A 23,359-nucleotide genomic window follows, 5' to 3' on the forward strand; every position below is an offset into this window, starting at 1 on the left:
ACGAAATTGGATATTTCATGTTTAAGTGGAAATTGTGATACTGAACAAATTTGCTATTAGTTTGGATGCATAAACAAATCTTGTTGCCTTTAACAACATTGAAAATTTTGTGGGTTTTCCACCTACTTCTGAAATGTAGATGGTCTGAAATTTCCATACCTACAAGCATTGATCACTTCAACCAAGCTTAATCAATTGTTTACTTATTGACAAGAAGAGTCTTTCTTGCATGACTGATAAAGATTCAGAATAAACAGAGAGGATACTGGGGAGAAGGAATAATATTGCAAGTAACCAAAAGGATACATTCCTTACTATCTTCGTAATGTCTTACTTTCTCTCATTACTTCGTCGTATGAAGGATTTACACACTCTTCTTGTTTTAGTAATTGAAACTTCTCTTTGAGTGTTAAAAATGAAATGAACTTGGTGTAATAGCACACCTCTAAATCCAATTATATGATTCTTCCATTGCCAATCATTAGTTTGTAAGTCAACATTCAAATCCCATACTGCCAAAATGTGCTGGCTTGTTCAAAGTGGATTATCGACATTGTTTAAAATGTGACTTACCATTGAGTAAAGGAGAAATCTAGACCTCAGCTGTGATCGACATTGAGCTCCCACAACAGTGAAATATTCCAACCATGGTCGTTGCTTGTTCATATAGTTGTGGCCGATGAGAAACTATGATATACTGGGCTTGACCTTGCTTCTGTGCCAAAAGAAAACAACTTTCACAGTGCACATTAAGATAGATTTATGCCAAATAAAAGGAAACACTAAAAAATAAATTTATTAGTAGAAAATTCATTAGCTTTAGAAGAAATTATCTTCTAGTAACAAGTAATGACGAGCTAGCAGACATTCATGCATAGAATGCCAACGAAGAAATTGAAGAACTATGGAAACTCTGAGGTAATCCTCAGGTTTTCTTTAGTTTAAATAGAATTTCTCCAAACAACGTTGGTCAACTGCTGAAAGAGATGAATTTGATGATACAATTTTTCAAAGAATACATAATTGAGAACAAGGGGGATGGATTAACCAATATAATTGCTCCAAAATCTTCTTCAGGTTAGACAAAGCGCATTTAGAAGTATTGCAGAAACACTACGGCAATCGGGGAAATAAAGAAAAAACTATGAAACGTATGGTAAATGATAAGATTTGAAATAGAAAATCTCAGAATTAACAGAGTCCACCTTGACATAGTCGGCTACTAGTTGAGCATTCTTGGTGTCCAAAGCAGCATCAATCTCATCAAAGAAGTAAAATGGTGAAGGGAACTGCAGCTGCAGACTGAAGGACAGAGCAAGAGCGGCCAATGATTGTTGGCCTCCAGATAAAGAGCTGAAACTACACCATTTATGCCGACCTGGCCGCACTATTTACAAGCAAAAAGTACTATTTTTGAGAGGGGTATTCTGGTAATTGCTATAACACTTATGGATAGTTTGGCAAATAAACAATCCCTAAGGCTATTTAGGTGTTTTCCCTATTTTCATATTTAGGAAAAATGTGTAAATAGGGCATCAACAGTAAGTGCATAATGTCTCCTATAAAGCAACCAAATCCATTGAAGCAGTAAGGAAATATACTAGTATTGTAATTACCTTGGAAATTCACACCTTCAGTGAAAAGAAGTCTTTTCTCTTCAGTGAATGATAGATAAGCATCCCCATGCTTTGTGAGTTCACCATAAATACGTGTGAGGTCGACATTTACCTAAAACAAGAACAGAAGAAATGTTATCATCTGATCAATTGCATTTGCATGGTAAAGATAGTTAAATAAACACAGTGATTCTATGCGAAATGGATATGAAATAAACATAACAAGGAAAGAAACAGAGGACAAACCTTTCTTATTGACACCCTAAAGATTTCAAATCGTTCATTTTCAAGTGCTTCTTTTCTCAATTTCATAGAGTTCAAGAGTTCCTCAATTTTCTCAGTTTCCTTTAGAAGATGGGACTCGACTTTCCTACAGTTAAGATCCTCATCCAGTGTTCTTGGATCAATTGAACTGTCAAAGGTAACACTCCACATTGTTTAGTTGTATAAGTGAGCTAATAGACAAAATAGGGCGTTTCACCTATGAAGTCGCTTTAGAGACAATTCTTCTTCAGCCAGAGTTACACCTTCTAAATCTTCGTCCTTCCCCCCAAATTGATTCCCCTCACTGGAGAATTTGAAATCGTGGTAAATCCTTTTCACCTGACTTTCCTCAGAGCCCTCATCCAATTCATGAACAATTTTGTTAAGTCTGTCTCTCAATTCAGATGTTGACTCAGATATATTTTCAAGCCGTTTCTGGATCTTGACCTGGAAAAGCATGTTAATCCTCTCTTCATCTAGAAAGAAAATGATGTATCAAAACTGTTGCACAATGATTCTAGAACAAAAACAAACTTCTTCTTTCAATAGAGCTGTTATTTCAGTCTTATGCTTATATGCTTCCTCGTTTAGTTCTCGTATTTTTTGAGAAATAATCTCAACTTCAGCTGTCCTGCAGATGTCATAGGAGATTTCAGTATTCCAATCAGCATGCCAAGAGTAATGTGCTTGTTATTTAATAGTAAGACAATCACCGATCAGAAAAGGAATCCATACATTTCATTGCTTTGAATTCTTTTCTGCTCTAGTTTTACTGTTAATTGCGAATGTCTTATTTTTAGTTCTGCTAGAACTGTCTTCTTGTTGGCAAGTTCCACAGATAAGCTTTGTTCTTTTTTTACTTTCTTCGACAATTTGTTCATGCAGAATTGAGTCTGTTGAGCTTCCAACTCACATTTTTTAATTTCTTCATCCAAAACATTAACATTTCTTCTCCATACTTGCATCTCAGGTAATACGTTATGAGTCGTGGAGTACTCAAGATCCATCATCACACCATGAAGCTGTGCTTCCTTATCATGCTGTTTTTTTGCTTTAGCATTCATGATGAATAACATCTCCTTCTTCTCCTCTAATAGTGAACTCAGCAAACTCAAATGATCACTTTTGCTTCCATCAAGCTTCTGCAATTCTTTTTGAAGCTCCCTCTCTTTTGATTTTAGTGTATTGATCTTAATCTCGTAGTTCACAAGTTCTTCCTTGCACACTTTTTGTCTTGCCATGACAATGTTCAATTCATCCTCATGGTTGACCATAGAAGATTCTAGACTAGGATTTTTGCAACCTTGTAATGAGTAATTAATCTGGTTCTTAATTGCAGCAACAACCTCCCCATCCTGAAATCATGCATTTGAAATCATGAATACCCATAATTTGATTATTTTCTGTGTCAAATAGAGGATAGGAATGTGATGTTATTACATACATGTTTAAAAATGTCCCCCTTAAGAGTCACTACATTTCTCTGAAAAACATTGGTTTTCTTTCTAAAATACGAAATTGCTGCATCCCGATCCTTTAAAATAATCCAATTTTTGGTGTACTTCCAGAAAATTGGTTTATAGACATGTGCACACTGAAGGTACTCCATCACTGATTGCTCTTGCCTAAGATCTGACATATCATCGGACTGTTTATAGAACCCATGTGCCTCTGAAAGGATTTCGCAAGTCACGACACCAATCCGCTGAGACTGAAAATGATGGATCACTTCATCTGCAGTTTTGCGATCTTCAGTTACAAACCTGGATTATGAACGTAAACAAACATTATTGATTTGATCTTGCAGAAATGAAAGGAAAAACGTGCAATGTTATTGAACTTGCATAATATGGGGTCATTCTCAGTAGTGTAACACCCACATCTTACAGCCATAGAATTGAGATGGATCCTTGAAATACAACATAAAATTTATGGATATACAGCAATATTAATTCAGTTTGATTATATATTCCTTTTATTGCGACAATGCTCAAGCCACAGAGATAGATAGACAAATATAGGTCACCTACGTCATTGATGTGTTTATCAAATGGCTCATAACAGAATTAGCTGCCTGCTTCATGTTGTCCTCAACCTTTGCAAGGTCTATCAAACGACCATGGAATTTCTCTTTCAACTTCACCCTGAGTACTTCCAAAGCTTTATCCACCCTTGAGACTCTGCTTAGTTTATTGTGAGAGTTTTCGATTTCCTTCCTCAGTTTAAAGAGTTCTAGCTAGAATAATTGTTTCAAAAGACAAAAATAGAAAGCTATTGGCCATCAATGTATCAGGTACCTACGCTGTGAAATTAATATCAATGCATCCGGTTTACCTCATCCCTTTTCAATGATTCTTTAAGATTGACAATTCTGGTGGAGACCTTTGTGGACTCGGAAATTGTTGCTCGCAACACTTCCTGAAGAACTGCAATATCTTCTTCTTGTTTCTTTTTCTTTTCGGTCATTTCAACACAGCGTTTTTCTATTGAATGAATCTGGGAGGATATCAGAGGACACTAAGTTTACATTGCAACGAAACGTTTCTGAACAAATATATGAATAATTAAAACGAAAAATGCAGATCATGTTCAACATGTTTAGGAAAAGGTCTTAGATATTGCATGGTAAAATACTTGGGCTGTAATATTTCAACGTGAACATAGAAAGAAATTTCTGAGAGATAAATAAAAACTCGTGTGAAAACCATGGAAATTTTCCATTAGAAGTCAATTCTTGCTGCCAAGCTTTAAACAGTCACATTGGAATTCAAATATAATCAAAATGCTTAGATATGAATGTAAAAAGAAGTTTAAAAAAATGACAGCAAATAAACAGAAGAGATAAAATCATGAAAACCTTTGTATTTAAAACTCAGTTCTCAGTATTATATCGCTGCAGTCGTAATGACAAACGAAATATTTCAGCAGTGAGTGCCAGTGACAACCTTCCAAGATGAATGTGTACCAATGAACCTAGCAGAATGAGAACTTAGAGCAGACTAAGGCAGTGACTGTAATATATGATTGTTTTTCATGAGAAAGTTAAATAATGAAATAAGTTGATAGAAAAGGGGGTCAAATAGCGTCTACTAAGTTAATTTACTAGGTACAACAATAGGAGACATCAGAATTCAGAGTTAAAGAAAGCAAATTGTAGCATAGGCATAAGAACAAGTAACAAAACCCCTACCAATTTAGATATGGAATAACATTTAATTCTGAAATTTCTTAAGGATCCCAAAAATACCTAAATTTAGATAACATGCCATAAGACTGGAGAAACAGCAATAAAAGATACCTCTTCTTTAATTTTGGATGCTATAATGGAATCATTTTTTATCTCTTCTCTGATGTCAGACAAAGCTTCCTAATAAAGTAAACAAGAGTAACTCAGCATGAGCATAGATCTTATAATTGTAAGAGATTCATACCTTTTTCAAAGCTTACATGAATCTTTGAGATTTCCTGAGATGATTCATCCTCAGCATCTTCAGTAGCAGATATCAAGTCATGATTATGGTTCATAATTCCATCAAGACTTTGGAATAATCTCGGTTTCTTTTTTGCCAGCTCTTTTCTTTGTTGTTCCAGTGTTTTCTTTTTCTCCTTGATGTTATCAAGAATCTTAGAGAGAGATGCGAGTTCATTATCCATTGCATGTCGCTGGTTATGCATGAGCAAATATTCATTTTCTTCAATTTCAGCATCTTTTTTTGCAGCACTGAGACGTACCTGCAAAGTTCCTCTATTAAATTATCATATAATCCTCTACCCTGACACAAGATTTTTACTGAAAAGAAAACAACATGCCTGTTTAACAAAAGACAGCAATATTAGGCCATACTGTCAACAGTCTAAATGACAGATTATCAATGCAAACAATGTACTAAGGCAATATTAAGTGTCTAAAGTAGGAAGATAATTATGAAGAGCCAAACCTTTTCTTTTAATTGTTCCTTCCGTACTTCAGCAACATGTTTCTCAACACCTTCTACCTCCTTTTGTCTTTGTACCAATAGATAATTTAAATCAGCAATCTGTGAATTCCCTGATATCAGCAGCTCTTGTAAAGCCTACCTTCCAATGAAGGGCAACAATGATTTCCCAAAAATAGAGGCTAAATTAAAATTGCAATCCGAGGATACATGACGTTTTTCCTTGATCTTGCATACTTCTGCATACGCAATGTCCTTCTGAGCTACATTCTGTTGCAGCTTATATCTCAATGAATTCTCTTGGAATTTCAAATAAGTGATCTTCCTCAATTGGAAGTCGTGCCATTTGCTATTGAAACTGTAACAGAAAGAAAGTGTTAATTAACCAGACTTGATTCGCTTATTAATAGAGGATGTGCCATAACCTAGTCGCTATTGGTAAACTTCGTTGATGCAAATCCCAACAATTTACAGACAACCAAGAAAAATGAAGGGTATGTTTCTGACCTGATGGCACACACACTTTGTTTGAAACAATTTTATTTTTGAATGTAGTGCATATTTCTGTGAGACTGCACACACTACATACATATCAAATCCACATGATGAATGGAACTTAAGTTAGGTCACTCCACGGCTTCTTCATCATAAGGAGCATATCTTACAAAACTAATAAGAACGGTTCGAACTCCTGCATATGTCAACATGCTCACATATTTCTGTGAGACTACACGTACAACATATCCAATCCACAGGATGAATGGATCTTTAGTTAGGTCACTCCATGCCGTCTTCATCATTTGGAGCACACCTTGCAAAACTAATAAGAACAGTTTTGACTCCATTATATGTCTACATGCTCACATATTTCTGTGAGACAATACAATAACATACCAAATCCACAAGAAGAAAGGATCTTCAGTTAAGTAACTCCACGCCTTCATCATTAGGAGCATATCTTGCAAAATTAATAAGAACGGTTCCCAATCCTTTATATGTTAACATGCTCAAATGCATGCATGACAATGCCTTGTGATCTTAGAGCCATGTCCTACTGGGATTTAGAAAAAACATAAACTTAAAATACGTGGTGTTTCACCTATAAAAGTGAGCTTTTTAGCTGGTTGATGTTTTGAAAAATCCTTAATATTGATGAAGTTTCACGTTTTCAAAGTTTTAGTATCTCTGCCAAAAATAATACAATTAGATTTATTCAATTAGCAGATCAGTGTGGGATAATGGTAAAGCTACTAAAACCTCGTCGGACGTGACTTTTAGAGAACTTAGCATTCTGAATTTATGATACATCGACTATATGCGTCGTAATGGGAGATACCAATATTGTGAAGGTGTTATTCCAGAATTCTTCAGGTTTCCATTTCAGGATGATTACGTCATAAAGAAAGCATCTCGAAATAAGAATAGCAATAGAGTAATGATTGAACTGAGACAATTTATCTGCAAATACCCTTCATTTACCTCTGCCAATTCTTAACTTCAGGTTGAAGCACTTCTATCCTTGATTGTACCTCAAGAAGTTTTTCTTGCAGGGAACGGCTTTCAATGAACTTCTCAGATATCTCTGCATCTATTTCTTTGACCAGTTCTTTGAAATGAGCTGATCCAAATATAACTTCTAGATACTGGGAAAAGGGAAGTGATCTAACCATTAGAATCAAACACCATATTGCCGGAAAACACAAAATCAATTCAATAGCCACAATTTTTAAGGAATCACCTCACACAATTCAGATGGCTGCTTTGCTTTGACCGCATGTCTACTTTGCATAATTATAAATCTGATGTAAAACGGTTAGGAATAGAATCCGCACAACATGAATTCAAGCTTTAAGAATTTTCCAATGGTATGTATATGTTTTCTCATACCTCTCTGTAATATCTGCAGAAATACCAAATTTTGATAGTTCTTCTTTCAGCTCTAGAAAGGAGAGCTGTCTGAATCAAAATTCAATGGGGACGAAAAAATCTGTCAGACAAAAGATTTTACAAGAGCCGATTGAAAATTAAAGGTTTTAAAATCTTTTACTTATTACTAATTCACCTCTTTCCCCCTTCTGAGTTTAAAAAATAATTGCTGGTAGATCCACTAATAACTCTCGACACTCTAATAGAATGTCTGCCAATGGCTTCTAATGTCACTGTAACCTTCCAAAAAAACGTGAAGTTTACTTTCCATTCCCGTGAAGTTCAATACAGTACTGTTGTTGATGCATAGAAATAGCAGGTATAATGTGTTTACACAACAGCTTTGATTCATTTATACTGACCATGAATCAATTTTACAGTTTTCTCGTACATCTTTGATGGAACCAACAGAATTCACAGGAAATGGAAAAGTTTTTTTGCTGTGTGTACTATGCTTAAACTGGACACATTCAGATACGTACGTTGCACGACGAAAGAATTACCATGATGAATATTGACTCCTACGTGTGATTTTGACACAAAATCATTGCTTATTCTATGTAGAATCATTTAGTAGTTTGTACTGGTCATATAGCAGTTGTTAGAATTGAAAGAAAGAGACATGAGAGTGTGAAATATAAGGCCATAGATAAGTTACTTCCAAATATTGCGATGAAAATGTGTTCCAATAGGTTACTTCCAAATATTGCAATGAAAGTGACTGGGATTTTTGTACGAAATTATTGTTTGTTTTACATACAGACGGGGAGAGAGAGAGAGAGTATGTAGTACCTTGGCCACAGACGTCTGCTTACTGTTTCTCATGTCTTCATTCAAAAGGCCGAACAAAGACTTGGTTCTCAGGTTTTTTGCAGAACCTCCAAAAACAAAGCCGAGGGCTTCCCCAATGACCTGAAATAATTAGGAAAGAGAACTTTATTCAAAAGTTATCCAGATTAAATTACGTTGAGAAAGGAATAAAGAAGAAAGCAGAAAGCAGAAAACTGCGCAGTTTTTCAAAGCAAAGGGAAATTTGGACAGAAGCCAGTTCGTTCTTCTCTAAAAGCATCAGTTTAAACGGGGATGAAAGGAAGAACTGAGAAAGCATCTAAACATTGGCTAGTAAGCATAAGATTCTGCATTTTCTTGAAGCAATAATGAGAACAGTATCTGAGCTGTACCTAATCAGGAGAGACGGTAAAAGACAAACAAAGGAATATTGTATACTGAGTAGAAATTAGTAGAGAACTGCACATTTTCTTAAACAAATTCATGGTGGAAATAAAAAGTAGAGAGCAACGCAACTTCTTGAAACAGAATAGTGCTGCTTTTGAAAGGAATCAGCTAGTATTTAGAGCCGAAGAATGAATTGCTACATATGTTAGCATAAAAGCATGTGTTTTCTAGTTGAAGCAAACGGAAATCAGCAGAAAACTGTGCATTTTCCAGTTGAAGTAAATTCATGGAAACCAGCTGAGTCAGAACAAACTTGTATAAATCAGCAGATTAAAACAGTGCGTTTTCTTGAAACGGAAAAGCACTCCTTCAGAAAGAAAGCAGCTTGAGTAATACGAGTCAAAGAAGAACAAAGTGCGTGTAAATGAGCAGAAAACGGTGTGTTTTCTTGTTGAAGATAATGGAAATCAGCAGAAAACTGTGCATTTTCTAGTCGGAGCAAATCCATGAAAAGCAGCAAAAGTATTCGACTTGTAGATCAGTAGATTAAAACCATTTTCTTGACGCAAATACCCCCCAGAAAGAACTGTGAAGTTGGAGCACATTCATGGAAGCTAGCAGAACACCGTACATTTTCTTCAAGCTAGTTTTTCTTGTAACCGATTCATGGAAATTAGAAGGAAAGAAGCCAATTTATTAAAAGAACTATAAACGGTTTCATTTTTTCAAGCACATTTACAGGAATTAGTAGAAAATGGGACCTTTTCATAACGCAAACTCATAGAAATAAGTAGAAAAACGAGCATTGTCTTCGTAAAAATCCGTGGAAATCAGCCGAAAACTGAGCATTTCCTGGTTGGACAAATAATGAGAAAAGATGAATAAATATATATGCATACACTCTTGCCAGCACCATTAGGTCCAACGATGCAGGAGAAGTCTGAGAGAGGGCCGATCTTTGATTTCGATTTGAAGCTCTTGAAACCTCGGATGGAGATCTCCTTCACTTTCACCGTTGCTGCCATATCCATAGGAACTTCATCTGATTCTCTGCTACTTCCTCTTCCCGTTAAGGAGTGCTTACATGATAATCCATGGTGATCAGCCTCGACATTCATATTAATCTCCTCGGGTGTCAGAATGGAGCACTTCGGGATATGGAGGAAAGGCTTACAAGATAATCCTTCCTGGTCAGCCCCCGCATTCATATTATTCTCCTGAGGAGTCAGTGTGGGGCACTTCAGGCCATGGAGGAGGACAGGCTCTTTCTTCAACCTTCCATATCTATCTTCCTGATGAGGGTGGTAGTGCTCTCTCTCTCTCGATCGCACAGCGAAAACACTGTTTAATTAATTGCATGTAAAAAACACCAATATATTGTCAAATAACAACCTTAATTGTAAACTAATTGCATTTAAAATCACTAATAACAAACTTAATTTAAAATTAATTGTATGTTAAAACACTAATAACAAAGTTCATTTTAAACTAATTGTATGTAAAAACACTAATAACAAACTTCATTTTAAACTAATTGTATGTAAAAACACTAACAAACTTCATTTAAAACTAATTAATTGTATGTAAAATCACTAATAGCAAACTTCATTTAAAACTAATTAATTGTATGTAAAAACACTAATAATAAACTTCATTTAAAACTAATTAATTGTATGTAGAAACACTAATTATGTGCTAGTCCACCTTTGCTTCATGCTAATCCCAAAGATAAACCCCCCAAATGAAGACCGTAGTCACTAGTGCCAATTTAGAATGCCAACTATGTTTGCAATATCTCCAACCATCCATGATGAGAATTGTGTACATTCAATCCTTGTTTCAGACTAAGATAATAGTGATTGAATACATTGAATGGAGCAATGGTACAAGAGATTAGTAATCACTATTAAAAATTGAGTTTAACCCCTTAAACACCATCTCTAACTCACTCAGACGCATATGTTTACAACAATCTCATGTATAGTGTTGTAAGCATATGCTTGCTATTTGTTAGAGCACATGTGTTGATTGTCTGCATGTCTTCATTAATGCTCGGACAAACTAGTGAATTCGTTCATTGAAATGTAGGATCTTTAACTTTGACAATTCTCAATTGCTTTGGACTAGTATGAAATGTTGATATGTTGCTTTACAAATTGGAGAGTTCAAGAAATTGCTTTGGGAAATTATGGTTTTAAATCTCACTTTCAACACCAACATTAGGCTTGCAAAAACCGCTACGCTATGCACACATCTCGAACTTGAATTCATCAATGCGTCATTACGATGATAGCGCTCAACAAGTGATTGATTCATTTTGTACTACCTATTGTCAAACCCACTGGAAACATAGAGTCATAGTTTCTCCTGCGATTGTGAGAAACAAGGTCGTGTGAGAATTGTTTAAATAATAGCCACGGGGTATGTTCTCGGGTAGAGTTAGAAGAGATGCATCAGGGACGGGGTTTCGAAGCTAGCGAGAGATGGACAAGCATGTGTCATTGGGCAACGACAAGTGGATGCCACCCAATAAAGAAGTAGTGGTTGAGCTTATCACACATGAGGTGGTAGTGTGGTTATCATATAATAGGCGGTGTTGTGGTTATCATACATGAGGTGGCGGTATGTGCTTATCATATACGAGGCGGTGGTGTGCTTATCATATACGAGACGGTGGTGTGCTTATCATATACGAGGCGGTGGCGTGCTTATCATATACGAGGTGGTGGTGTGCTTATCATATACGAGATGGCGGAGTGCTTATCATATCATATACGAGGTGGTGGAGTGCTTATCATATCATATACGAGGCGGTGGTGTGCTTATCATATCATATACGAGGTGTGTGCTTATCATAGGGGCATTTGGGGAAATAATAAATTTGAATGAACTCGGGAGGGGTACCCCTTAGAGATTCTCCATAACCATCGTCGTCTTCTTCTTCGTCTTCGCCCCCAGTCTGCAGAGAAAAAGAACAGCAGAGCCTGCGATCGATCGAGAGAAGCCTTTTCCTCTCACTCTTCGGCTTCGTTTAGTTAGCGGAAGAGACACGCAGAGATATGTCTTACCTTCTACCTCACCTTCACTCAGGCTGGGCTGTGGATCAGGCCATTCTCGCAGAGGAGGAGCGTGCCGTGGTCATCCGTTTCGGCCACGACTGGGATGAAACCTGCATGCAGGTAAACTTATCTTCATCTCCTGTAAGATCTCTGGATTTCCCTTTTCGTACTCCTTTCATGGTTTCTTATTCGTTTTTGGAAGTTTCTTGTCCGCTTCTGGAGTCGTTTCTCGTGCTTTCGCGAGACTTGTCCCGAACCTAGCAGAAAGCTGGGCTCGCTAGATTTCCCTCTCAAGTCTCCATTGTTGTGGCGTCATGGACTCACTAATGTTCTTTTGATTCGGGAAATTTGGTCTGACGCTCACTAAAATATAATCTTCTAGATTTCCCTATCAAGTTTCCATATCCATGGTTCAGCTACTTGTCAGTTTCAATTGCTTTGAAAGATTGCACTTTCCTTTGCTATATTATTGATGATCGTTTCATTTGCTTTGCAAGTGGTTCTTTTCTGAAGCTCTGATTATTGCTGTTTGTTTGTTTGTTTGTTATAGATGGACGAGGTTCTTGCATCTGTGGCCGAAACGATCAAGAATTTTGCAGTCATCTACCTTGTAGATATTACTGAAGTTCCTGATTTCAACACAATGTATGAACTTTATGATCCATGCACAGTCATGTTCTTCTTCCGGAACAAGCATATCATGATCGATCTTGGCACAGGTAACAACAACAAGATCAACTGGGCCTTGAAGGATAAGCAAGAATTCATTGATATAGTGGAAACTGTGTACAGAGGTGCGAGGAAAGGACGAGGTTTGGTTATCTCTCCTAAAGATTACTCTACTAAATACAGATATTAATCTGTATGAATCAAAAGAAATTTATACACTTGAGACCCTATTAAATGAGTAGTAAAAGAACACCTTTCGATCTTTTAACTGTGTTGTAGATTGTAAGGAAAGCTTCTTAAAGATATGTTATTTACTTAATGAAGGTTTCATGGTATATGAGATGTAATTGCTATTAAAAAGCTCTAAATGGGAGGTGCTATTTACATCATTAACAATATTTTCATTGCCCATGTTTGAAAATCTTAAGCAAAGTGGAGATCGAGTAATTGGTAGATATCGTGAGCTTTGCCTATTTGTTCTTGTTAAGAGAGGTTAGGAGAGAACACTTTGTGGTCTAAGATATGACTTTCATATTTAGTATGCCATGTAATTTTGGTCGAAGCCAAACATTAAGGTGAAAGTGTCAAATGTTTTTGTATGGTTATGTAATCAAGATGAACTATGGATCAAGATTTGTGAACATAGTTTCTAAACAAAGCTAAATTTAAGAATTTCATGGTAATTATGTATAAGCGAAAGTTAAGCTATGCTAGTTTTGTGAGTCTGACTGATTTTGCAGCTTTTAGGCCACTTACATCTTTGTTCAAACCCTCGAGTTTACTGATAGGCGACATATTTAAATTTGTTAAGTGACCTTCATTGTCAGTCCTCTTAATACCTCTGTTATCAAGCACAAATCTTTGCTCAACTAGTGCCTTTGCTTTTCATCTCATTTCTTATCTGGCCGTAACGCTCTCCACAACATCAGTGTATTCTCTGCAAAGAAAGACTACTTTGTTGTGATTGATATGCTAGTAATGCATCAAAGTATTGTTCTTAGTTTCAAATTTTCTTATGGGTTCACATCATGAATCCATGATTTAGAAAAGGTGTTACATCATTCATCCTAGGATTGAAAAGTATATTGGGTCTTGCTTATTTGAGGTTTTATAGTTTAAGAATGAATTTATCTAACTAAATGCTTTGAGGCAAAATTTTGATCTTGAATTTTAAAAGATATTCAGGGGATCAACAATGCAGGTCACATGTATTACATGGTAAATCAAGAGTTAGATCGAAAACATAAGTGGCCTAGCCTAACCTGCAAATTTAGCCATAGAATGTCAGAAAACTACTGAACCGTCACTTTTAAATTTAGTAGAATTTAGCTTCTCAAAACTTGAAAAAATTAGCTTTGTATATAAACGATGTGAATAAATGTTGATATAGATGGTTCATCCCAATTTCACAATGATACAAAATTTCTTGACAATTCGACGTTAATGGCCAACTTACCAAAAACCACCTGATGTCCTGAATTTAAGTTATGTCTCATATCACCAAAAACAAATTATTATTATGTCTCAGATCACCAAATGTTTTGAAGGCTTCATACACAAGGAAATGAAAAGTTTGTTAATGATGCAAATAGCACTTACTGTTTAGAGTATTTTAATAGTAATTACATATCATATACCCTGAATTCTTCATTGAGTATTATGATTTACAATGTGTATTATGCAAGTTGGGCTTCGGTTTGATTCAATAGGACCTATATATAGTACTGACAAAAGGGAGGCATTGGGTATGATTCATGTAATTGAAACGTTCTAGCGGAAACCAAGAAAATTTGGGTGGATGATTGTTCTCCAATTATTCAATTTCATAATTCAACAAATTGTTGAAAACAAGTATGTTATAATGAACATTTTCTTGAGGTTGAGAATTGATGGAGAATAAATAATTTCCAATTTAGGCATATCCAAATGCAAAGGTCGAGCCTACATAAACTTACTATCACAAATGCAAGTAATCCTTGCGATAAAGTGTTTAGATTTCAAAAATCCAAAAATTAGAAGAAGATACCACTAATTATAAAAGGTTAATGGTAGGTGAAGGGGGGTATGTTTCAAACCTATAAACGCTCCACCAAACCCTAAATATTCATGCATAAAACTATTTCTATATCTGCAAATGCACAATCAATTTGATTCTTTCCTCACCTTGCATTCCATGTTTATTACACACACCCAATGTTAATATGTTGGCATTTAGAACAAAGCTCAATCATGTCTTTGCCAACTCTAATGTTTAATGCTAGAGACCATAACATAAAAAGTTATTTTGAACTTCATATATTTTATGCATACAACAATTTCTACATCTATAAACACACAATTAGTTTGATCGTTTTCACCTTGCTTTCCATGTTTTGAGACACACCTTAGATTCCAATCCATTCCCCTCTTGTAGAACACTTTCATTATGATGGTGTACTCCAGACTATGGAATGTCAGTTGTCTCCTCTTTTCCCTTGCCCATAAATAAGACCAAAGGCACCCATAGACTAAACACTACAACACACTCCACACCAAAATATGAACTTTCTTATGAGGTAGTAGCCTAGAAAATCCAACTAGGGTTGGATGAAATGAACTCACAAAAGTGATAGGTGGCTCTAAAGCTAACAATCATCAAATAATTTGGGTCTTCACTCCAATGAATGTAAGACCATTAGAAAATTGCCCTAGAGACATTCCACCAACCTTGAAACAAGACCTCAAGTTACGAACATGCCTTGGACCACAAGATCATTTTGAGTGGTTCAAACAAGATTGTTCTAAAGCAAGCAATAAAATCCTAAGATAAGGTAAGAATAAAAGAGAAAAAGAAATTGATAGAGATAAACTATAGGTTATTGACGAGTAAAACATGGAAAAGTAAAGCAACCAATCAAATCATCTAAGAATTCAAGCCAAAATCAAGTCATGGTTCTCTTTTTTTGAGTCCTTTCCTCCAATCCAAGTTGGATTTCTTAGGCTTCCTCAAATGAAAACTTCCCTATAGCTACCAAGTCACCCTCTCTATAATCGTTAACTCTAAGAGGATATTCTCATGTCAGGTAACAAAAGTCCTTATATTTGTGTCTAGGTCTCCCAACTTGGGTTTTATGAGTGTGGAGAGGGTGGCAAAGTTTAGTTGGTGAATGTATTGAGCCTTCTTTAAATCAAACCACCTCTTAGATTGCATGGGAACCACCTTCCAACCTCTTTTCTTGCACACTTGATTTACCTTGTTTGGTTGGTGGGTTTGAAGCACCATCATCGTCTTCTAGGGCTTGTCGAACATGGAAATGATCAGTCCATGTTTTTGTTCTCTATGACATTTCATCTCATCTCACTTAGTCTAAAATATTTCAAGTGAGTAATGAACACATGTGGTTTTGGAATCATCCTATGTAGTATGTGAATAAATTCACATAATACGCGTATCACACCTAATGTTGTGTTCAAAATAAACCAACAATGGATCTTATTGTCTTCAAAATGACCTCCTTCATGTCAAGTTTACCAAATTTCTGTCTTAGAAAAGGTCGAGTATGTGAGAATAGTGAGATGGACCATAGGGATTTTGAACCAAGAGAGGTAGTACATCAAAATATGTGTTAGAACCAAAATAGTTGATAGAGTTGAGCAACTTGAGCAAGTGATTCCACAATCATTGATAATGTCATCTTGGAAATTATGATGTTTGAATACTTCTCTCATTATTGTGTTCGATATTCCAAGATTTTCAATGTCATGCACATAGAGGTCGATTGGCACACTAAGATGGCACATTTTCTTCAATGCATGAAGAAACAACTGTTTCGGAAAGTATACAAATTAGTACACGATTTACGAACAACACTTAATAATTACTTAGTTTAGTAGGGAACACTAGAGCAAATACCAAAGTGGTCATCCTTGTGCTAACTCTTGAAGTCCACAAGATTATATACGAGAAACTTAGGGTTAGGAGAGGGTTAATAGTTGTAGAGAGTGTGTGTGTGTTACCTTGTAGAGCGAGAGATAACTCTTGTACATGGTCATGTACTTATTATTGTGAATAATGAAACCCTTATCTTTGGTGTTGTGGATTGAATCTGTATTATCTCATTGTATCTTTGAGCATTGTGTCATTGCCCTAACCTTGCCATAGTTTGTTTTGTTTTTTGTTGTAGGATCTTTAGGTTTTGAATGGTTACATCAAACATTAGGTTGACCATTTCCCCCTTAACAAGCTCATGATTTTGAGAATCAGGACCGTCCATATAATCCTCCACCTTCAGTCACATTCAAAATTTCTTTCCCCAAGTTGTTGATCAGGTTTTGCCTCTAGATTTGTTTCTCTCACAATCACAGTGTCCACTCCCAATTGCAACGTTCATTTGAAAATTTCATGAACATCAAGATTGACAACTCAACTCCACACATACTATGTGAAAATGATCCACTTTGGTCACATATCCCAAGGATGATAATAAAATACATCTATCTCGTGGCTTGGTGGTTTACACGTAGGCATCAACGTCATAAGTTTGAACCTTGGCATGGGCTTGATCTCATCCCAAAGATCGTATTGGCCTCACATGGATGTTGATGCAATACTTCTGATTGTCTTAACATCCACATGCCATATGTCTCAACCAACAAATTATTCTTGGAGGTGTGATAGCTCACCCTCAAGTAAAGGAACACATGTCGGATGTCTTATCCGAAGCAATGTTCCCCAAGAAAGAAAATATGTTGCTAGCAATCTAAGCATGAAAGTAGTCGACTAATTGCATACTATATGCTAGGAGCACTCGAGTATAGCCACAAACACAATGCTTGAAACTTTTGCGACACACTCATAACACCTATAACATGCGAGATCATCCCAATCTAGAATGATCATAATACCCATCAATAATTGCCCATCTATGATCCACCATTGAAAATGGACAATTTTTCTATTGATAAGTAATGAACACAAGTGTGATTAAAAAATGCTTGTATAAAATCTTTAGTAGACATTAAGCTTTAATCTCTTTATGTCTTGTTTTACAAGCGCTTGCAGTTCATGACCACACAATCTTGATGGTAATACTCTCTCCATTACGAGACGATGCTTGTGGATGGAAATTTTTCGTTTGCAAATTCTTTCTAGTAAACTCGGCTCGATCTCTTTTTCGTGGGGGGGGGGGGTCTTGAGAGATAGGAAGTTATGTAATGTGGAATTCACAGTGAATACGATGAGATGTTTTGTGTTTGTTATACGAGAGCAATCGAGGTCCCTTGGAAAAGCATATTTGGTTTCATATAAGGCGAACAAAAAATGACACCAAGAATGGCCGGTCATGTACAGGTCTCCCCGAAAGGAATTACGAAAAGAGAGTCGGGAGGGCGGGCAGGCGGGCGTGGAAGGCAGCTCGTGAAAAGCAAAGAGTAGAGTGTCCGGACACAAAGGGCGGACAAAAAAGAAAAGAAAAAGGCATCGGTGACTATTTTGCGAGAAAAGGTGGACTCGAGGAAGAACAGTACGGCAAAACAGTACGGCAGAGGCCGTAGAGGCCCTGACGCACGCGCCGCTCCCATCGTACGGCCCGGCCGCGTTACGTGGCGAGGCAGCCCCCCTCCACCGGTCAGGCCATGTGCTCCGTGCAGCAGCAGATCGCACGCACGCCAGCCGGTCAGCTGACGGTAGCCCTTCTTCTCTCTGTCCTCTGACCGGTCGGTTTCCCGGTCGTCCCTCTTGAGACAATACATCATCATCTATGTACATACATACATATATCAATATATATATATGTATGTAATAATAATGTATGTATGTATATGACACCCACATAACCAATGCCTACTAGGTGGCCTGCAAGTTTCCTACGTTTCACACCTCCTTGTCTTATGTCATAATTCATTCCCTTAGATCCTTCCCAAGCCCACACACCTCATCATTTTCGTCACGCTTCGTGCTCCACACCTTTTCGTGGGCATGCGTGCGTCACAAATCCGTCCTGACCTCCACACACTAAGCACCACTCGATACTCGCATTCTTTGTTGGCTATGGAAATACCTTTCACAAACTTGTTTGAGCACGACGTGAACCATTCTTGAATGTTTCGAGAATAAAAACCTTCCGAACTATTAAGAATGCATGTTAAGTCATGATACTTCGAATCTCTCGATCGAATGTGGTGCCTTAAACCATTGGCCCTTTCTTTAGGTTATGATATGTATGTACAAATTCTAGTGTATATGCACTATTTTCTTTTTAGAAAAGACCATCATGACTTAATGCATGAGATATTTAGCTAAAAATCCTAGTAGAAATAGTTTGTTTCAATTTTATTGTTCTTATGGCCATCGATCACAATACAATACGTCCACTTGATGACAACATTCTTTGGCAACATATTCATGAAACGATCATTACATGATACTATGACCACACTCATCATTACATGCATGATCAAGGACTTCTACATGACACAAATTCGACCGAAATTATCAGGGGTCTCGAAAATGCAATCAATCATGATTCTTGTACAAATCTAGTACCGTTGTAACTTGAAACATAATTTTAGACATTTTGGAAATTAAACACCATGAATTATATTGGATTTCTTCTTCTTTTTCATCTTTTCCAAAGAGCACATTTTTCAATTGTAAAACAAATGAATTTAATGTATACAAAGATAGCCTTTTTCAATGACATAGTAATGTTATTAGAAACTAGAGGATAGGTTAACAATAAATTATGCAAGGGAAAATCATATTGGAGTTGTGTATTCGAGAAAAGATGCAAATATTCTCAACGACATACATGATTAAGTTAAACTAGTCCCTAGATTTGAATGTTTAGAAATATCAAAATGAAAATTCCATAGAACATTCATTGAGATTTTGAAAGGTTGGGCCTCCACCTACATATCTTAGTGGCAAATTACTACATGTTCTAGGTGTCGTACATAACATTACAAGATGTTTTGGTTCATTGTATGGAATTGAACGATTATATTAGTTGTCGTCAATCAACTTGTACAATTATTGATGCATTGATGTGTCTAGGCAAGGGAAAATTGTTTGACTAACATACAATACTTTGAGATATTATAGTTTAGATTTTGTTAATGCTCTATGACAAATCCAAAATTACTTGCACTAGAATAACCAATTAATTCTTAACCCCTTATGTATTGTCAAGGAAATGAAGAGTCATAGAACATTTCTTTCCAATCATTAGGTAACTACATATTTTAATTGTTACATTTTGACAAAGGTGAGGATAATGTAAATTTTGTTTATTATTGTGTGGTAACTATTTAACTTTGTGTCCATTGTATACATGTATCCTCTACAAATACGCATATGCATAAATGTCCTTTTTTATACGTTCTATTACATATGTGTGTATATGCATCATTCTTGTGTTCCGTTATATTATATACACATGTGCTTTTGTCACGAGAATATAACTTGTAATACATATACGGAAATACACTCGTCTTTGGTCTTCAATTTCTTTTCGATTGACTATAAGTTGCAAATGAATGATTTCAATGGCAGTTAAAACTCAACAAAGACATCTTTTACATTGACTGGCCTGAAATTTTCCTTTCTTGTGATACCCATTAGCGATAATGTAGAACTCTAAATACACACCCATTTTTCTTGAACTTTATCAAGCCCCAAAAGAGCACCACAACCCAAAGTTTTTGCTATTTCTTCGAAACCCTTTGTATTAACCCCCCGAGAGAGTCCCATTAAGATTTCGTGATGGCTCCGATGTGCCTACAACGGTATGCTACAATGACCCAACCCCATCTCAAATTTTCTCGCGGGCCCGAAGGTTCGTATCATAGCCAAAGACCAAAAACCCTAGGAGCATATTCCCAAAGGTGTGTTTCCGGAGTGTGATGGCGATGATGCACACAATGGGAACACACTTAATGTAAGTGTGAGCCAATGGTGGGGTGGGATGGTTAGTTTTTGGTAGGAATGTGGTGCTTGAGGAAGTGACTGAATTTTGTTATTGTTATTGTATATATAGAAGTGAAATGACAAGATGTTCTCGTTGGTAATCAATGAAGAATAGTAAAGCAAAAACAGACAAACAAAATAACGTAATATATGTATATATATATATAGTCTTATAGATATAGATAGATAGATTGTAGGGTGGCCCTCTGATGTGACCCCACCTCGCATGGCTAGCATCACCTCTTTCTCTCGTTTCTCTCAAAAAGAAGAAGAAGAAGAAGAAGAAGAAGAAGAAAGAGACACAGTGGTGTGTGTCTCGGGAAATAGCTGCCGCTCTACTACTACTAAACTACTAACTACTAACTACTGCTTAACTACTATTACTACGCCATTCACACACTCGCCTTCTTATTATATATATATAATTTATATACACACTCTGCTACTTTATAAAAAGTCAATATTTACTTTACTTTACCCTTCATTCGTGCTCGTATTATTCAGTCTTTGTGTTTCGCTAATGCCTTTCTGGCTTGCTTTCAATTAAAATAAAAATTCAATTCAATTCAATTCAATAATGGAAGAACTCAATTAAATAATTCCGGACTCCCGTCTGATCGATGGGCGGCTCTGCTTGTACTATTCGCGGCGGCGGCGCCACCACCACCACCACCACCACAATTTTTTTTGTTGAATTAAATAATTAATCAAATAAATAAATCGAGTCGTAGTTAACTACTTTTTTTATTTTTATCGCTAATATATATTATCCATTTTCGTTATCGACAATATGTATATGTTGAATTAATCATTTAATTCCTTAAATTTCAACGAATAAATATAATAAACTGGAGAAAAGGGAAACGATGGAAGCGATGATGAATTTAATTATTAAAATACTAAAATACAAATAAATAGAATTTAGATGTAAGGTTTGCCAAAAATACACATGTTTTATGAAATGCCCCAAGTTACCCCCCTTGGTATTTTCGACCAAGAAGAACGAGCGTATTGTATGTATTTTTATAGACGGCTCCCTTGTGACCCAAGCCAATGTGTATCTTTATAGATATGGTCACTATAGCCAATGTGCATTCCACTAGATGATTAGCTTGTGACCACAACAAGTCACAACTAGGGGTTGGGCGAACTCTCATAGAGAAGTATTTTGGGAATTTGGTTTATGAGAACATGAAAAGGTGGTGTGTTTTGGTACCTTCCCTGATAGAAAAAAAAGAGAGGGAAAGACTTGTCACAATGGGGTAGCGGAGATAACAAATAGAGTTTTGCATGATCCCAAATCGTTAAATTGTGTTGTAACATCATCTCCTACGAACTCATCTTCCTATTATGTTCATAAATCACTTAGGATGATGTGCTTTACATGCATGAAATCTACCCATGGGCCAAGTAACTTACAATCAACCTACTGAGTTCAATCATGTCCAATCCAATTTTACTACATGGTTCATCAATGTGTCATTGCTTTTATATTGCGCATGTGTCAACATAATAATGGCACGAATGAGATTACGTCTTAATGATTGGCATGAATAATTGGCTTCCAAAGGTACACCTAGTCCTTGCCAAGGAAAACATACACTTTGCCTAATTACAATATGTTGATATCAAATGCGTTAATGTTTGATGGTGAGAATTCCAAATTGAAAAGTGATGAAAAAGCGTTTTTCTTTCTACTAAAGCCTAATGTCACCAATGCATTGCCACATTCAAGTTTAGTGTCAATTCTATGCATGGAAAAGGATTTGGGCTGAGTAGCTCACATCCCTATGACCACCAATGCGTAACAATAACGATGGCATAAAAGTTGTCAAAGATATACCAGTATTTCTGGTTGAATCTAACATTGTGACAATGTGCGTTTGATGGATCAACTCTTGAAAACAGGTTTACGAGTGGGCATTGTGATTTGGTCTACCAAGTTCTCCAGTATTACAAGTGTATCTCAAAATCGGGGTAAATGATTAGCAATAAACAAGGTAGGTATGGTACTGGTAGGGTAATTTCAGGGGGGATTCAAAATATGGGGGTAATTTACAGTATAAATGTTGATGTTGGTATGTATTTACTATGACCACTTCTTTGTTTAGACAATGTGCATGCACACACCCATCTTATTATGTAAATACGGCTATAGACAATTTATTTATTTATTGATTCATATTATACGGCAAAACAGCGACTAATTTTTGCAAATACATGCATACGTATATGTACATAGTGTTCCAGCATACGCATACGTAATATATACTAAAAAAATAATGATTGGAGCAAAAAGAAAAAGAAAAAGAAAAAGAAAAAGAAAAAGAAAAAGAAAAAGAAAAAGAAAAAGAAAAAGAAAAAGAAAAAGAAAACGCAATTCTGTGCTTTTTTGTTTTTTGGTCCGGACAAAAAAAAGAAGAAATAGAAGAGAATTAGACAACATTTATTATTTCTCTGGACACATATTATTATAATGTAAAAAAACAGGAAAATAATTTGATTGATTATTATTATTGTTGTTTATTTAATAATAATAATGATTTAATTATTAATTTATAAATGCAGATTACTATATGAAGGGGGGGGGCCTCGAGCTGTGCGCTTTTTTTTTTCTCTCTCTTCCGCGTGCTCTTAAAAAAAAACAATCGAAGCGGCCACACACACGACTGCCACCCTCTGACGTGGCAGTCTGCCATTCCCCTCCCCTGACGTGGCAGCGCAGGCCTTGAAGCGCCGTACACGTCAGCAACCATCGCTCCTCTCTCT

At 36.2% G+C, this 23,359-nt stretch overlaps 2 protein-coding genes across 2 annotated transcripts; one reads left to right on the plus strand and one right to left on the minus strand.

Annotated features, from left to right (window-relative positions):
- Positions 1–444: 444 nt before the first annotated feature.
- Positions 445–10,234, minus strand: LOC147851097 (structural maintenance of chromosomes protein 4-like). The gene is made up of 20 exons (XM_087335658.1): positions 9,817–10,234; positions 8,534–8,653; positions 7,878–7,981; positions 7,703–7,771; positions 7,554–7,614; positions 7,295–7,458; positions 6,026–6,173; positions 5,819–5,953; positions 5,328–5,612; positions 5,179–5,247; positions 4,215–4,376; positions 3,911–4,116; positions 3,325–3,643; positions 2,616–3,235; positions 2,415–2,511; positions 2,098–2,327; positions 1,863–2,028; positions 1,617–1,728; positions 1,206–1,387; positions 445–715 (listed from the first exon to the last, which is right to left on the minus strand). The coding sequence occupies exons 1-20, from the start codon at positions 10,123–10,125 to the stop codon at positions 593–595; spliced, it is 3,681 nt and encodes a 1,226-aa protein (XP_087191784.1). The 5' UTR covers positions 10,126–10,234; the 3' UTR covers positions 445–592.
- Positions 10,235–11,917: 1,683 nt separating this feature from the next.
- LOC147851098 (thioredoxin-like protein YLS8) lies at positions 11,918–13,041 on the plus strand. Its single transcript, XM_087335393.1, has 2 exons — positions 11,918–12,096; positions 12,527–13,041. Exons 1-2 carry the CDS (start codon positions 11,977–11,979, stop codon positions 12,833–12,835), a joined length of 429 nt encoding a protein of 142 aa, XP_087191519.1. The 5' UTR covers positions 11,918–11,976; the 3' UTR covers positions 12,836–13,041.
- The last annotated feature ends 10,318 nt before the right edge of the window (positions 13,042–23,359 follow it).

The sequence above is a fragment of the Azolla caroliniana genome, unplaced genomic scaffold, assembly GCF_043228905.1.
Source record: "Azolla caroliniana isolate FFs.n. ecotype wild unplaced genomic scaffold, voAzoCaro1.0.p SCAF_20, whole genome shotgun sequence".
Classification (NCBI taxonomy): Eukaryota; Viridiplantae; Streptophyta; class Polypodiopsida; order Salviniales; family Salviniaceae; genus Azolla; species Azolla caroliniana.